This window comes from Brachyhypopomus gauderio, unplaced genomic scaffold (assembly GCF_052324685.1).
Source record: "Brachyhypopomus gauderio isolate BG-103 unplaced genomic scaffold, BGAUD_0.2 sc667, whole genome shotgun sequence".
Lineage (NCBI taxonomy): Eukaryota > Metazoa > Chordata > Actinopteri > Gymnotiformes > Hypopomidae > Brachyhypopomus > Brachyhypopomus gauderio.
Window position 1 is genome coordinate 6,097 of NW_027507487.1, and position 15,521 is coordinate 21,617.

General features: G+C 39.6%; 1 protein-coding gene and 2 long non-coding RNA genes across 3 annotated transcripts; 2 read left to right on the top strand and 1 right to left on the bottom strand.

Moving 5' to 3' along the window:
* Positions 1-281: 281 nt before the first annotated feature.
* LOC143507324 (uncharacterized) lies at positions 282-4,301 on the bottom strand. Its single transcript, XM_076996549.1, has 6 exons — positions 4,169-4,301; positions 2,224-2,329; positions 1,918-2,060; positions 1,125-1,685; positions 917-980; positions 282-693 (listed from the first exon to the last, which is right to left on the bottom strand). Exons 1-5 carry the CDS (start codon positions 4,187-4,189, stop codon positions 966-968), a joined length of 846 nt encoding a protein of 281 aa, XP_076852664.1. The 5' UTR covers positions 4,190-4,301; the 3' UTR covers positions 282-693; positions 917-965.
* Positions 4,302-10,838: 6,537 nt separating this feature from the next.
* Positions 10,839-12,427, top strand: LOC143507319 (uncharacterized). The gene is made up of 6 exons (XR_013128669.1): positions 10,839-10,926; positions 11,118-11,350; positions 11,431-11,609; positions 11,694-11,784; positions 11,871-12,210; positions 12,301-12,427. It is a non-coding gene; the product is annotated as an uncharacterized LOC143507319 (long non-coding RNA).
* A 164-nt stretch (positions 12,428-12,591) lies between these two features.
* Positions 12,592-14,303, top strand: LOC143507318 (uncharacterized). Its single transcript, XR_013128668.1, has 6 exons — positions 12,592-12,662; positions 12,761-12,878; positions 13,091-13,191; positions 13,284-13,456; positions 13,561-13,734; positions 13,884-14,303. It is a non-coding gene; the product is annotated as an uncharacterized LOC143507318 (long non-coding RNA).
* Positions 14,304-15,521: the final 1,218 nt, after the last annotated feature.

A 15,521-nucleotide genomic window follows, 5' to 3' on the forward strand; every position in this document is an offset into this window, starting at 1 on the left:
CATACGTCGCCATTGAAACACGTACAACATACACAAACATAACTGTATGCTATTGTTTGCTATACATCACATTCAGCATTACAACTTTTCCTGTCCTCCTCCTACAGGTTCAGTAGGACCTGCCTCCCCCCCTTCTGCAGATGACCGTGGGCTCTACCGGCCAGCACCAGGGAAGCCCTGGAAGACGGCCCTCCCCCCCTGAGGACAAAGGACCTCTAGTGAGTTATTCCTCTTATATATATATATACACATACACACAGTCCAGGTGATGGGTCAGGTCTCTGACCCCATCAAAGTCTTTATTTTGCTTTTCTGTCTCTTTCTTACTCTCCATCATGTAGGTCTCCAGTGCTTCTTCCTGGAGTAGAAACCACAGACAGCTGTGCAACCTGATCTTCACCCAGACTTCCAGGACAAGAGGAGTAATGAAGTTTGTGGACCAGGACACAATGCATGTTGCCTTCTGTCATGCAGGTATCACAATGAAGCAGTCTGGTTTTCTTTTTTTTTCCCCCATTTTAATTGAATAACATTTTCTACTTCCAGCAATATCACCCAAGTAGGTGTTTTCCCCTCATTTTCTGCAGATCTTTGAGAAAGCTGTTGCCAATCTGGAATGCGTCGACTTTCTCCTGAGCTTAGAGATGGTCTTGTCAGAGGTGGATGGTGCTTCAGCACTGGTAGACTGGAAACCTGCAAAGTCAAAGCAAACAGACGGCGTGAGAGGGATGCTGTGTGTAGTCTTCCATGCTGTTGTCATTGTTGTTCATGCCCTATTAGTTGTGCAGCAGGAAAGACTACTAAACCATAGAACACAACTAAACCATGGAAGACTACTATACCATGGACCCCTCACTTCTTTATACATAATACTGTCATGAATTAAACTTCACCAAAGAAATACTAAAATGCGTACCATCTGGAATATGTCTGTCCACCACCTGGTCCTCCGTGTGAACATGCACTTAGGTTGTCCGTTTCTTTAAAAAGAGCAGACAATTTGATATAAAATCATTCAAAATATGATTGACGGTAGCATAAATGTATGGTTGAAAATCATTCAGAAGAGCAGAATCTAAAGCTAATGGTGTGACTGGGAATAAATACATTTTAAAAACAGATACCTTGAATCTCAGCTTCAGAAATCTTGGAAACCTGAACCACCAAGATTTCTTCTCCAGCCCCACGTCCACTGTCTGTGCTGCACTCTGCAGAGCGGAGCCTGTATGGTCCTGTTCTGTCCAAGAGATGGTGATGCCAGCGACATCACCGAACAGAGTGAGGGCAATCAGAGCTGACAGCTCTGAGCAGCATCTCTGTAGTGACAGCTTCACTTCCACGTCAGCCTCCGTCACAGATGCGCTTCTAGAACCGTAGTGATCATTGTCAGGCTTGGTCCAGGATGTCAACCCAAGGCGTTCTTGGAGAAAAGTTTCTGAAGCAGTCTTCACAAATCTCCTCACGATGCCCGACTGGAGTGCCTCCTCAGAAAGGTCAGTATCCGACAGCACTGACCGAGTACCCCTGCAGCTCATTTGTGCTTTTACTCGGTCCAGAGCCGCAATCCTTTCCAGCATCAGGTTCCTCACTATAGGGATGAGGTCCTGAGCAACCACCTCCTTCACTGCCACTTTGACCCATGCCGAGATTTTTTCCAGCACTTCAATCAAATCCTCCATTTTCATCTAGTTAGGTTAAAGGAAAGTGTAAAAAGTTCATCAGTATCCAAAAGCTTAATGATTTTTAATTATTACCTTTTTTTAACCTTAAGCTGATTATTTCTTTAAGTAAAATGCTAATGTAAAGAACATCTAATGTTGTGAAGGTCTGACCAGACATGGCCAAAGGCTCATGTTGCTATGGTAACTCAGACACACAGGCAGATAGGAAGACAGAGATACAGAGATTGGTACTCACATTGCTTGGCAGTGTATTCCTCAGCTCTTCAGTTAGAACAGCTGGATTAATCCCAGAGGTGGATACGACTCCACCACTTTTCCCACATGGAGGAGTGTTGAGCTCCTCCATCACTGCCTCCTCCACTCTAGTACAGCAAATAGCTGTGGTGAAAGAAACATTTACTTTAAGCATCTATGAGGCAGACACTAATGATGCACATAAGGAAATGTCACTAAAAACATAAATTGTGGAAAATTATAGTTATGAATAAATAACCTCGTAATGCATCATGTTTTGGTAACATGTAATCACGCTAAATCTCACCTGAAAACCATCTGCTATGGTCTTTCTTTGCCTGCTTGTTTTTCACACTGGGGGCCGACACATCACAGCCCTCAGGAAGCTCTTCTGTTGGCCCAGCTTTCTTAGACTGTAGTAGAGAAAATGAAGAAAAAATGAGTTTCATGATGACTATCGCAAGGGTTCTCAACTGGTCTCAGCCCGGGACCCACTTTATCCTCATGGTCATTAAGTCGCGACCCACTTTTAAAAAAAACGTTGTCGGTTGCCGTACACCATGCACTTTATGCAATACAACTTGTTTGGTGGTCTTATGAAGGACCGTTTATAAGCTATTGAAATTATTACAAAAAACAGTGTGTAGTGCTCTGGGGCCTTCACGACCGCCACTTGCGTCTGTGTTAAGGTCATTTGTAGACGGTGCCTTAGACGTTGCAGTGATGAAAGTTGCACATTTAGAATACGTCTATTCCTGACGTAAACAAAGTTGTAGATGTTTGTCTTGGTTGCCAGAAACAAGAATTTTATTATAGCACTTTTGCCAATACTGTCTTAGTTATTGAAGAAAATTCCGAATACTCTAACCTGAAACAAACTTGTTTCCTAGTATGCATACGAGTGACTTTTGATCCCAATTAACTTAAAATTATGTACAGTTATAAAGAAGTGTCCTCTTTGTGTCCGACAGAGATGTAGACTGTGTGGAAAAAATGCGATATTTTTCGCTTGGCCATTTTCAACGCTTAGTGCTCAAGTTTCAGCTCCGTTTTGCGAGTCATGCTGGTGATCGGATTCCTGCATTTGTTGATGGGCAGAGACGAACATGTGAGCGGGAGCTGGAGTCTATCGTTTAACTTTTAAAATACAAACTCAAAAGAAAATGATGGAAATTTTTCCAATTACAAAAAATCCTTACCCATAAAAAATAATGCTGTTGTATCGGCTGTCGCCAGTGGCGAGTGAAATAATTTATAATTAGGGTTACCATAAATATTACTCGCAAATTAATATTCATGGTCGTGATTGCGACGATTTTAGTCGCAATCTGAAGCCCTGGCATGTCTGACGGGTGCCTCTATATTAATTTTTTTACAAGCTGTCCGCGACCCACCCAGAACGTGTCCGCGACCCACCAGTTGAGAATCACTGGTCTATCGTATTTGGACTGCTCAGACGGGATGGGTGGGGGGCGTACATCATATTTTGAAAGCCAATGTGTTGATTTTGGCTCACGAATAGATTAATTTCTGAGTAACGTTGTGCATAAGGATTTTTAAAGTTTTGTAGTGGGCCAGTAGCAGCCTTGTTAAGATGTGCGACACCCTAAAGACCAACAAATAACGTCATTCCACGCCACCATTGAATTTCGGAAACTGCGCTACGGCACAATCATTAATTAGCAATATGTTCATGAGCTAGGCCTATGTAGTGCTTTCTAATGTGTGTTTCTAAATAAAACCATGCGTGTTATACAACCCTTTATCTTAAGTAGGCTACATTATGCATTAAACACGTTGTAGAATGCTACCCTTTTCTGTGAAAATAATACAGGCTGCGGACATCCGCGCAGACAGGATAGGGGGAATACGAACATTTTATAATTTGATTTTTTTTCTCAACACCGCTGGACTCTCAAGGAGAGAATATTAATCTATCTTAATAATGACCTCAGATGGTTAATAACCAATATTAATTGGTTACACATCTTAAATGTGATAAGAGGCCGTAAAATGAAGTAACTGGGATGTAACCGGATAATTAATGTTAATCTGAGTCGCCATTTGTGGTCGAAAGCAATTTAGTTCTATTTTTGTGCAATATTCTACAATCACTGTTGCTACAAAGCAACTTTAGAGAACTGTCTCGACGAGGAATGTAATTTTCAATAAATAGACTGGGAAGCGGCTCTCTCGAACTTACTCGGACTAAAGTGAGATTATGGAAAAAGCTCAAAGGAACATGAACTTACCCTCATCATTAGTTTAAACATGATCAATAGTCACTCCTTTACTCGCACAAGATATCGGTGAACCGCTGTAGTAGCTACTTCAACCTCCGTGACGATCGAACCATCTGTGGTTAAATTAAACACTGTCTGTGGCGACTTTTATAGGTCTCCTGCATTGTGACTTCATATGCCGTGTTGTCGTAGGGACGCAGTTGGATAATAACTAAAACTACTAATTGCCCGTGTTGTCATAGTGACAGTTAGATAATAACTAAAACTACTAATTGGCCGAGTCTTCAAGTGCAAATCACATTGGGCTGGCCCATGTTAATCTCAGTAGTTTGGGCCGGGACATTTATCACACCCACTCTGGCCCTGGAACATGTATCAGATCCACTCCGGTGTTATAAAAATCTGTGCTACCCATCGAATGTCTTACTTAGGTATTTTCATGTCAGTGTACAACGTACACCTATAATTTTGCGTTTCAGCATTTTTTCTCTTGAATTCACAATGAGGACTGTCCATTTATTTTGCCAATTTACTTTTTTGTCAACAATTATTAAATATTTTTGTGAATATCCTCGGAAAGACCTGAGAAATATCACTACTGCTTTGTTTCTAATACGTGGAGGTTCCAAATGTCTGCTAGTCAGTTTGTTTTATCCTTGCCAGTAAATAACTGTGCTCTCTTTTATCATTCCATCCTAAATGGTTTTAGTTGACTGACCTTGAAAATAGCACTTCTTAACCTTTGACGTTCGTTCAGTTTGGCTATTTTACATTTTGAATCAATTTTATTAAATAAAAGTAAATAACCATGAAATGTTAATGACGCTTGCACTCATCGCAGTCATTTCTTCGATGTTCAGTTAAACGTGCAATTGAGTAGAAGTGGGACACGATACCTGTTTCTGATAAAGGGGACATACCCAAAGAGCTTCAACAAATCACAGAGGCAAAATCTCAGAGTCCCTCCAAGTTTCAAATAAAAGGTCATTAAAGTTCAAACATATGTTAGTCCAAACATGCTTCCAGCATTAATACTGTAGATTTTATGGTCTATGGGGGGTTATCTATCGTATTTGGACTGCGCAGACAGATTACATGGAGAAACCTGTGCACTTCACCTGTTCCAAATGCTCAATTCGGATAACCTCATGTTAAGGCTCTAACGTTGGAGGATCCGTGGCTCCGTCCGAAATGCCGTGTAGTAGGCACTAGATTTCAATGCATTACGTTCTACTCAAATCTTAAAGCAGTGCGTTCTTTCAGTAGGCGACTTGGCAGTTTTCATAACCTCGAACATACTACGTCCGTCATTTACCTATGTCATATGATATGGCATATAACGTTATACCACCACAGTTTAAGGACCGCTATGAATTAAAAGCGCCATTCCATATTTGTGTTTTATATATTTATATTGATTTAGAATCAGCATCAAGACGTCGTCGAGGACTAACAGAGTTACAATAACCATTAACCTCGATTTAGCCTTATTAATAATCCCAAAGCTAGATATATTTATATTTGCAAGGGTTATAATTTTCAAGGGGATAATTTGGCATTTCACTAGCATCACTGACAAGGTGAGGTGAATCCCCAACTTTGTTATATCAGTGTGACAATTAGGCAACCAAGATTTATAATAAACTAAATATTAACGTAAAATAATTTGACATACAAACCACTTCTAAACCAAATAAAGTTGGTCAAATCTTTAAAATCAAATCTTTAAATCACAGAAAGTAAAAGTGTCTAAAATTGATGTAAGTGTCATCACCATTGTAGCTTTTATTTTGTGGTTGTACAGGGTGTCCGCAGGGTCTTAAAAAGTATTATAAGTTGATAAATCAATATTGGAAAAATGAAGGCCCTTAAAAAGTATTTAAAAGCCTTAATCGCGATTTTGGAGTAGGGCCTACTGGATTTTCGTTGATATTTTAGCTTTGCAACAAAAAGTATGCAACTATTAAAAATAAGATGTCCCTTTTTTACATCCGGTTTATGTAAAAACTTTTGGGAATCATTTTCACTATCAGTTCGTTTTTAAATTCTCTATTAAGGCTTTATTTTATTATTTTATTTTTCATACAGAAAATAATTCTGGAAATATAATGTGTCGTTTTGCAAATATAACACACGGCAAAAATGCTTAGTAGTTTGGTGCTGTATGAGACATTTTACTGCACAACAAAATGATTTCACGTTGGGCTTAGAGGGCAAACGGTAGATTTGACTTGATGTGTATGTGACCTGGCTGGTGGGGACGGGAGAAGAAGTCTATCTGTGAGCGTGTGTGCTGTGCTGAAGACGCTTCCTTCACCTCGCTGAACTGAACTGCTGCAGCGCATCTGGTGTTAAAGGAAGAGAGAGGTCGGATGTGTGCGAGGTGGTGGCTCATTTCAGGGCATTGTTTTTAATCGCTCAGGTTTTCAAAAGATCATTTCAAACCGACCTCAGTAAAATGATAATAATAAAAAAAATAAAAATAAAATAAAAAACGAAGTTTCAAAAGGGCACTTTCGTTGATAAAGGGCAGAGTTGGTGGTGCTTTAGCACCACTTGATGTCTATGTGTGCACGCCACTGGTTCTTTCAGTAGGCGACTGGGCAGTTTTCATAACCTCGAACATACTACGTCCGTCATTTATCTATGTCATAGTTAATATGTTCTGAATACAAGAAGCTTCTGTCCTATACTCGAGACGTACCGAACCATGAATCAGTGTTTGTAGAAGAAGTCACCATGCTTGACTGTTCTGACAAGCGCTACATAGACTTTCCTCTGTTTCCAGGGAATGTAGTATTGTGGGGGAGGGGGGGGGGGGGGTGGCCAGGTACATTTAAAATGATCTCACTAATCATAATATACACTACCGTTCAAAAGTTTGGGGTCACCTAGACAATTTTGTGTTTTCCCTGAAATCTCATACTTTTATTTATCAAATCAGTTGCAAAATGAATAGAAATATAGTCCAGACATTGACAAGGTAGAAATGTTTTTTTTTAATTATTTGAAATAATTTTCTACTTTAAACTTTGCTTTCGTCATCAAAGAATGCCCCCTTAGCAGCAATTACAGCATTGCAGACCTTTGGCATTCTAGCTGTTAATTTGCTGAGGTAATCTGGAGAAATTTCACCCCATGCTTCCAGAAGCCGCTCCCACAAGTTTGATTGGGTTGATGGGCACTTTTTTCGTACCATACGGTCAAGCTGCTCCCACAACAGCTCAATGGGGTTGAGATCTGGTGACTGCGCTGGCCACTCCATTACCGATAAAACACCAGCTGCCTGCTTTTTCTCTAAATAGTTTGTGCATAATTTGGAGGTGTGCTTTGGGTCATTGCAGGATGAAATTGGCTCCAATCAAGCGCTGTCCACAGGGTATGGCATGGTGTTGCAAAATGGAGTGATAGCCTTCCTTATTCAAAATCCCTTTTACCTTGTACAAATCTCCCACTTTACCAGCACCAAAGCAACCCCAGACCATCACATTACCTCCACCATGTTTGACAGATGGTGTCAGGCACTCATCCAGCATCTTTTCAGTTGTTCTGCGTCTCACAAATGTCCGTCTGTGTGATCCAAACACCTCAAACTTTGATTCATCTGTCCATAACACTTTTTTCCAATCTTCCTCTGTCCAATGTCTGTGTTCTTTTGCCCATATTAATCTTTTTCATTTATTAGCCAGATATGGCTTTTTCTTTGCCACTCTGCCCTGAAGGCCAGCATCCCGGAGTCGCCTCTTCACTGTAGACGTTGACACTGGCGTTTTGCGGGTACTATTTAATGAAGCTGCCAGTTGAGGACCTGTGAGGCGTCGATTTCTCAAACTGGAGACTCTAATATACTTGTCTTCTTGCTCAGTTGTGCAGCGGGGCCTTCCACTTCTCCTTCTACTCTGGTTAGAGCCTGTCTGTGCTCTCCTCTGAAGGGAGTAGTACACACCATAGTAGGAAATCTTCAGTTTCTTGGCAATGGCTCGCATGGAATAGACTTCATTTCTCAGAACAAGAATAGACTGTCGAGTTTCAATTGAAAGTTGTTTTTTTTCTGGCCATTTTGTGAGTTTAATCGAACCAACAATTGTAATGCTCCAGATTCTCAACTAGCTCAAAGGAAGGTCAGTTTTATAGCTTCTCTAATCAGCAAAACTGTTTTCAGCTGTGCTAACCTACTTGCACAAGGGTTTTCAAGGGTTTTCTAAATATCCAATAGCCTCCTTACACAGTTAGCAAACACAATGTACCATTAGAACACTGGAGTGATGGTTGTTGGAAATGGGTCTCCATACATCTATGTAGATATTGCATTAAAAACCAGATGTTTACAGCTAGAATAGTCATTTACCACATTAATAATGTATAGAGTGTATATTTGATGCATTTAATGTTAGCTAAATTGAAAAAAAAAACTGCTTTTCTTTCAAAAATAAGAACATTTCTAAGTGACCCCAAACTTTTGAACGGTAGTGTATATTAAAAAATAAAAAATAAAATAATGTGAAATATAATTTTTTACAGTAAGGAGGATGTACTGCAATGGCTGGCTACTCAGGTTGACACGTGCAAAGAGTTCTGCATCTGTGTGTCTAGAATAAATCTCTTGCAACGTGGACTAACACTGTAGCAGCGGCAGAAACACAGCTCACCGGTCAACCCCTTAAAAGTTACATTCATAGGAGAACCTGGTGTTGACACTGGTGCTTTGCGGAAAGAATTTCTAACAGGTCAGGATCATTACATTTTTCAAAGCTCACAGATGAAACTTATTTCAGCCCCTGCCCCTTTTGAGTGTTGAAGGTGTTTCTTGCTACTGGATATGGTTTAATTCTGCCTTCTCCCTAGAAATGATTTCTGGCATAAAGACTCGGCTGTTTGAGGGAGAAGATGGTAAGGGAAAAATGCCAAAATACTCTTTAAATGACCTTGACCGTGGCCTGTTTCGGTGCTTTTCTTATATTAATTTAATTCTCTCATATTTACTCCTCTGTTTTTTATAACAACATTTGCACAACATCAAGAGTCTGAATATAGAACTCCTTATGACACATAGCTGATGTCACTGGATTTATTAATCACTGAAGGATAGATAGTTTCTGGCAGAGCCGGCCCTGACCAATGTGGTGCCCTAGGCGAGATTTTGGCTGGTGCCCCCTGTATCATCAATCATTGGGTTGATTGTGTCACTATTAAAGAAACAAATAAAAAGCAAATGACTTAAATATTACCATATAACAAGCAATAAATATAAAGGTGTTGCACAAAAAATATTTTAAAACTATTTTACATAACGTAGTGCAGAGAACAACTTTTAAATATAAATATTAAATGTAAAAAAATTAAAAACAACAACTACCACCAGTGCAAATTAGGGCAATTTGCCTACTGCAACATTATTATTTCAAAAGTGCATCTGATATATATTTATTTAAAAAACTTGCTGAGCTAAGCTAATAATAGCACCTACTAGGATTGGGCAGTATGATGACAGGGGCTATTTTCACTAAGATCATACAGAGGGGAAAAGCCACAATGACGATTGAGTGTTAGTTGTGAGTCAAGAGAGCTGGTTTAAAAGAAAAACACAACAGCTACAGATTGGAAACATTTTGGATTTGTTTCAAATAAAAATGAGAGACAATTGGAGCACGCCCCCACAATTCTAATTCGATAATATGATTGGTTGATAAAACTGCCAATCTATAATAAAAGCTCTCAATGTAAAAGACAAGGGTAGGTGACAGATAAACAGAAGTTCCTGGGGGGAGGGCCTTTCTCTCTTTTATCTAGAAACAACAGTGTGAAATATTCTGATTGGTTGATTTTTTATTTCAGCACTAAGTTTTTTTTTTCCATCACATGCACGAAAAGTGGATTTGAAAGCCGATTTATAGGGAAAATACAAATTATTGGTGAAGCGTTATTAACATATATTACATATAATAGATAAAGCATCCTTTTAAAGATCAATTAACCTTCAGAGAAGGTGTTGAAGTCCCTGACGCCAATGGTATAGTGTTAATTCACCACATATTACCATTATATTACCTGTTTTTTTGCCACCTTTCTTCCTCCACTTTTCTCCTTTTACTACCCTGGGCACCAGAGGACTTCTGCCTTTTTGACGTCTTTTCGAGGAGATGTCACTCACTCTGTGGTGTCTTTTTCCCCACAGAGAAACAGTAACGAGGTGCGCAGAGCGCGCGGGGGAGGGCGGGTTGGCGCGCGGGTGATAGGTGTCGTGTGTTGTTATTATAAGAATTATTAATTTGACTAATATTATTAAACAATGAAATTATGATTATGTGGACTTTGCTTGTTTTCACATTTATTAATTGTTCATTTGTTAAAAAAAAAAAAAAACCGCATGCACGCGAGCGCCCCCCTGGACAGACGGCGCCCCTAGCATTTGCCTATGTCGCCTAATGGAAGGGCCGGCCCTGCATACACAGACACAAAAAACTGACGCTCCATAATAGGGAATCATTCATTGAGGGATTTTTCAGGCGTATTGCCCCAACTGTGAGCTTCATGAAAGAAAATGGGAAATATATACAATGTAATCAAGGTAGAGAATTCATGATTTTGTATAAGTGATTTAAATAATTAATTTTTGTGTAGGTTTGTTTATGTTAAGTATTAAATTACTTGGTTATTCATTATTTGAGCTTCTATTTTCAGCATGCCTGTTGCCTACTGTAAGACCTCTCCCACTGTGCTCCTGTGGCCCAGAAAATCTAACTGAGTCATTTTGGTTTGCATAAATGGTATGTAGGCTTTTGTAATTAAATTAATTGAGCCAGATTTAGAAATGAATGGACTTGATCTTAAAAATGTTACATGCACCATATGAGAGATTCAGATAAAATAAGTATATATTCTTGATTATACAAAACTGTTTTACTTTGTTGACTAAAATAGCCTGAGCCTTCTGTTTTATTTTTTTTGTTTGTTTTAGGTCGATATGATCTGTGGTTACCAGTTACAGTGTGTAGATTATGCCAGACACAATGGACACCAGATAGGAGCGACCTCATAAAAAGGGGTTATTGGCCTGCATCTGTAAATGCTGAGACCTTGTTTACAATAGATGTTTTCCATACGTTTTTGGAAATGAAAACTGCTGCACCTAGTCTATCAAGGCAAAGTTTTTTGCAGATGTTGGATGGGAGGACTCAGCAGTTTGGAAGGGTAAGTCCAGTGTGGAGTAATATATCTTTAGGTGTTCTTTAGGACTTTTCATTTTAACTTAACAAATTGTAACCTTGCAGTTTGGGAAGATACATGGAGACATGTTTCAGAGAAGCTTCATGGAGTACTCATTCTGCAAGTTTCAGTGTGACAAAATGGCTTTTGTGGACCACTTCACATGCTCTGCTTGTACCCCGAACATGACTGCCGTTTGTGCAGATGGCAACAGAAAACTCTATAGGTTTCGACAGTCAGCAGGGTAAAGCTGCTTTATTCATAGTAAATGTATGTAAAATGTATGTAACTAGGTATAATTCCATGGCTTTTTTGTTTTATGTTAAAGGTCAGAGGAATCATACTTTCCTGGCACCTTTATTGCAAAAGATACTGATGTGTACACATTTGTTGAAGAGGTCAGGGGTAAAGTGAAAAATGTTAGTACAATTTGAATTCTCTCTGCCCTTGTTATTCAAATGTGTATATATTTATATTTGTAACTAACTAAATTTATTTTAAACAGACTCAAGGCAAAGGAACATGTGGTAGAAGCCAGTGGTCAGCCGCACGTGAGACTGCACGAAGTTCTCACAAACTTGATGAAGAGGGTCTTTGTCTGCAGACTTGGAATACTACTCAAAGCTCTCAATATGTTCAGGGGAGAGATTTTTGCATATCCCTTGTTCCTACAGAAGGAGCTGCATGCAGCCACAAATGCACATTTCTATTGCACTGACATTGCTTGCAGGTATTGGCCTTACCTTGAGAAAGTGGCAATATCTATGCCAGAACTGGGATCTTTACTGCAAATGAGCCCATTTCTGTCTGTGATGCATGCAAAGGCCCATTCAACAAAGTGTGAGGTACAGTGTTATGTTTAATAAACATAACCATTAATAATAATTACCGTAACCATTTTTTATGGGAAAATGACTTACTCACAATGTTGTTAGATTGTTTGGAGTGGCAGACCTTTGGATGGCGCTGGCACTACTGCAGGGGAGGAGGTAGAGATGATGAACAGTTACCTCTCGCGTTGTGCCCTGACAACAAAGTACATGACAAAGTCTGGTGTGTATGTGCTTTCATAAACAGATCCTTTTTTTGGCTCTATTTGGTTGTCATCACATATTTGCCATGGTCTTAATCTAGTATGGAGATCATTTCTAATGAAGGATTCTAATTTGTGAGTCTGTGTTACTGTCTTCAACGTTCTGTCTAAAGCTGGGAATGATATGCTGACTGTTCACGCCATTGGATGGAACCTGCGGAAGCAGATTAGCTTCATCTTTCATTATCCAGCAGATACATCAAAGTAACTGACCATACTAATGTAGTGTTGCTGTTTTACCTCAGAGGAAACATTTAGTCAATTTGTCTCATTGTTGCTTCCCACCACCAACCATTTTTCAGACTGTTCGCAGGACAGAGATGGCAAACAAGAAGCTAGAGGACTTGTGCAGCGAGCTTGGATGCCCTGAGAACAGGGTTCTGGAGTGGGTCCGTGATGTCAGACTATGGGCTACAGATGGTAGGATATTACATGATCTTTTATGCTAAAGCTGGTGGTTAGTCCTATTTCTGACATCTGAATTAGTATTGTAGTGGTAATTGTGGATGCAGCACAAGTCTGGAATCTTTTTTAATATTATACTTTATTTATTATGTAAATTAAGTAGTACCACAATCAGTATGACTATGTACTTTTCAAATTTATGCATTGGCTTTAATTTTTTGTTTTAGATTCCATACATACCAGTTGTAGTAGCCAACATGCCCTTCAACACTCAATTGAACGTTTCTTGGTGTGCATCAGAAAAAAGCAAGTCTGTATAATAACACTGGTATGTTTTATCTACCTTTCTTTTACCAATTGATATTGTTTATCAGTTATTTGAAATGTTTATACATTGGAACTTGTCCATGCTAACTCTAGACAGCAACAAGATTCATCATTTGCGGCGAAAGAAATTGAGAGAGGAAAAGAGAAAACTCTTTGAATCAATAAAGTGCTACAATGAACAAGTACCAGAGGAGGGCCGCATAAATACGCAGAAGGAGATGGTGGGGCAGACAGTTTAATATGGCCGTGGGAGATCTGTAGAAGTGGTATGGGACAGTCTTTGTGTTTCTGCAGCAATCTTTGTTATATCCTACCTTAACGTATGTATTTATCTTCTCATCATGAGTGATGGTAATTCCTATGTCTTTAGAAACCACTAGTGTCTTCACCAAAAAGAAGATCTTTGATGCCTACATGTTCAAAATGAGGCTTCAAGAGGAAAGGGTCATCCTAATGCATGAGATGAGACAGCACTACTCCTATCTCAGAGGCCAGGCAGGGAGTATTGGCACACTAATAGCAGAATTATCCACTGGGAAACATTGTAAGTAGCTATTCCAGTTTACACCTGGTCGTTTCATGCATCATGAGTATAAGGATTATAACCCCTTCCTGCTTTTCTCTGTATGGTGGAGTTTAATCTAGTAAGATGCTGGACATGACATTTTTAATAACATTCTTTTACCTTTGTAGGTACTTTTACAGAGGACGGACAACGTGGGCTGCAGTGCCTTCTTCGAGAGACACTTGCAAATATGGAACACAAAATTAACGTCGTTTTATCAAATTATAGGATGGCATTAGGACCAAATGCTATCCTACTCCCTGGAGATGGAACTGAGGATACACCAGAGGAGCACAAAATACTTCAGCATGAGAGTTCTGATGATAGTGATTGGGAGGATGTTTAGTAAGGTTATTTTCATAGACTGTTCAAAAGACTTCAGTCTTTAACAAGCCCCACCTTAAGGACAGAGTCCTTAGGTGTGTCCAAACTTGATTTGTAGTGTACTCTTTTTGCGTTTTTGTTGTTCTGGTTTTTGACTGCTTTCATATCTGTTTTCACCCAGCCTTTACTCTTCACTTGTCTGATGTATGATTTATTGGACAATAATATGCAGACATTTCTGTACAGATTGTGTAGTGTCCTTTGCGCGCTAGTATAATAAAGAAATGTGAATCAATTTGTTTCACTGCCTGATGACTTATGATCATGAGTAATTTACAAATATATAAACTATTAAGTGGAAATAAATGAAATTGGTGGCAGTTCAACTATTTAATGTAGTTGAACACATTATGTTAATGCACCATACATAGAAATTGTACATTTAAATGTAATTGTGCAAACTGAAGACTGTCAGAATTGAGAATTTCAAGAATTTGCACAGTATAAAGCCCTGATTCCCATAGTCATCTCTCCAACAATCTAGTACTTTTATACTCCTTATAAATAAGATTCCTATTAAAACCAGGTCAAAGGGCTCTAGTGGCAGTCCAACTACCTAGCAACATGTATACAATTCACTACTTTTATGATTGGAGACTTTAAAAAATCAGATGTCTGTCTTTGGAATTAGGTTAATTAACTCATAGGTATTGTGACGCCGGAGGCGTCGGGACAGAGGCAGCCGGAGACGGGGGTTGAACAGAAGGATGTTTATTGTCCATGGCAACCAAACCAGTAAAGCTCTTAGCGCACACACTGCAAGTGATGCAAGGTAAAGCTCGTAGCGTACACCAGTAAAGCTCTGAGCGCACACACTATAAGTGATGCAAGGTAAAGCTCGTAGCGCACACTAGAAAGGCTCCTAAAGCACGCACTGCAAGTGATGCAAGGTAAAGCTCGTAGCGCGCACGCAGGTAGGGAACGCAGTGACGGACACGCAGAGACCAGAGACGCTCATGTAGCGGCAATGTGCAGCACTGGACCAGACGACCTGCGGGCTTAAGAAGAGCAAAGTAAACAAGAAACAGGTGCTCAGTATGATGGTGATTGCGGGGGTGTGTGCTGGGATCGGCTGCTGGCCGGGATGCGCGCCCTCTGGTGGCGACCCGGCCCCCTCACCGTGACAGGTATAATATGTTTACATGTGTATTTTCTTTATGATTACAATTCTCATTTCAACCATCATGCATGAGCAGCAAGTTCAATTTAAAATGAAAATTATACAGTAATGTAGCACAGCCCATTTGATGTCACTGACAGACAGCTTTGCAGTTTACATACCCCCAGGGGACCAGCATCACCCACTAGAAATATATACTTCAAATTTAAGAATTAATTTACAGATCAATGTGAGATCTAATAGGGGTAACTGGTCTGCTCTT

Excerpts from the sequence above, each read along its gene's own strand:
- LOC143507324 (XM_076996549.1), bottom strand. The coding sequence starts at position 4,189 with ATGTTTAAACTAATGATGAGG. Across the intron at positions 2,330-4,168 it reads TGTTTAAACTAATGATGAGG|TCTAAGAAAGCTGGGCCAAC; the intron begins GTAAGTTCATGT and ends TCTCTACTACAG. Across the intron at positions 2,061-2,223 it reads CCATAGCAGATGGTTTTCAG|CTATTTGCTGTACTAGAGTG; the intron begins GTGAGATTTAGC and ends CTTTCACCACAG.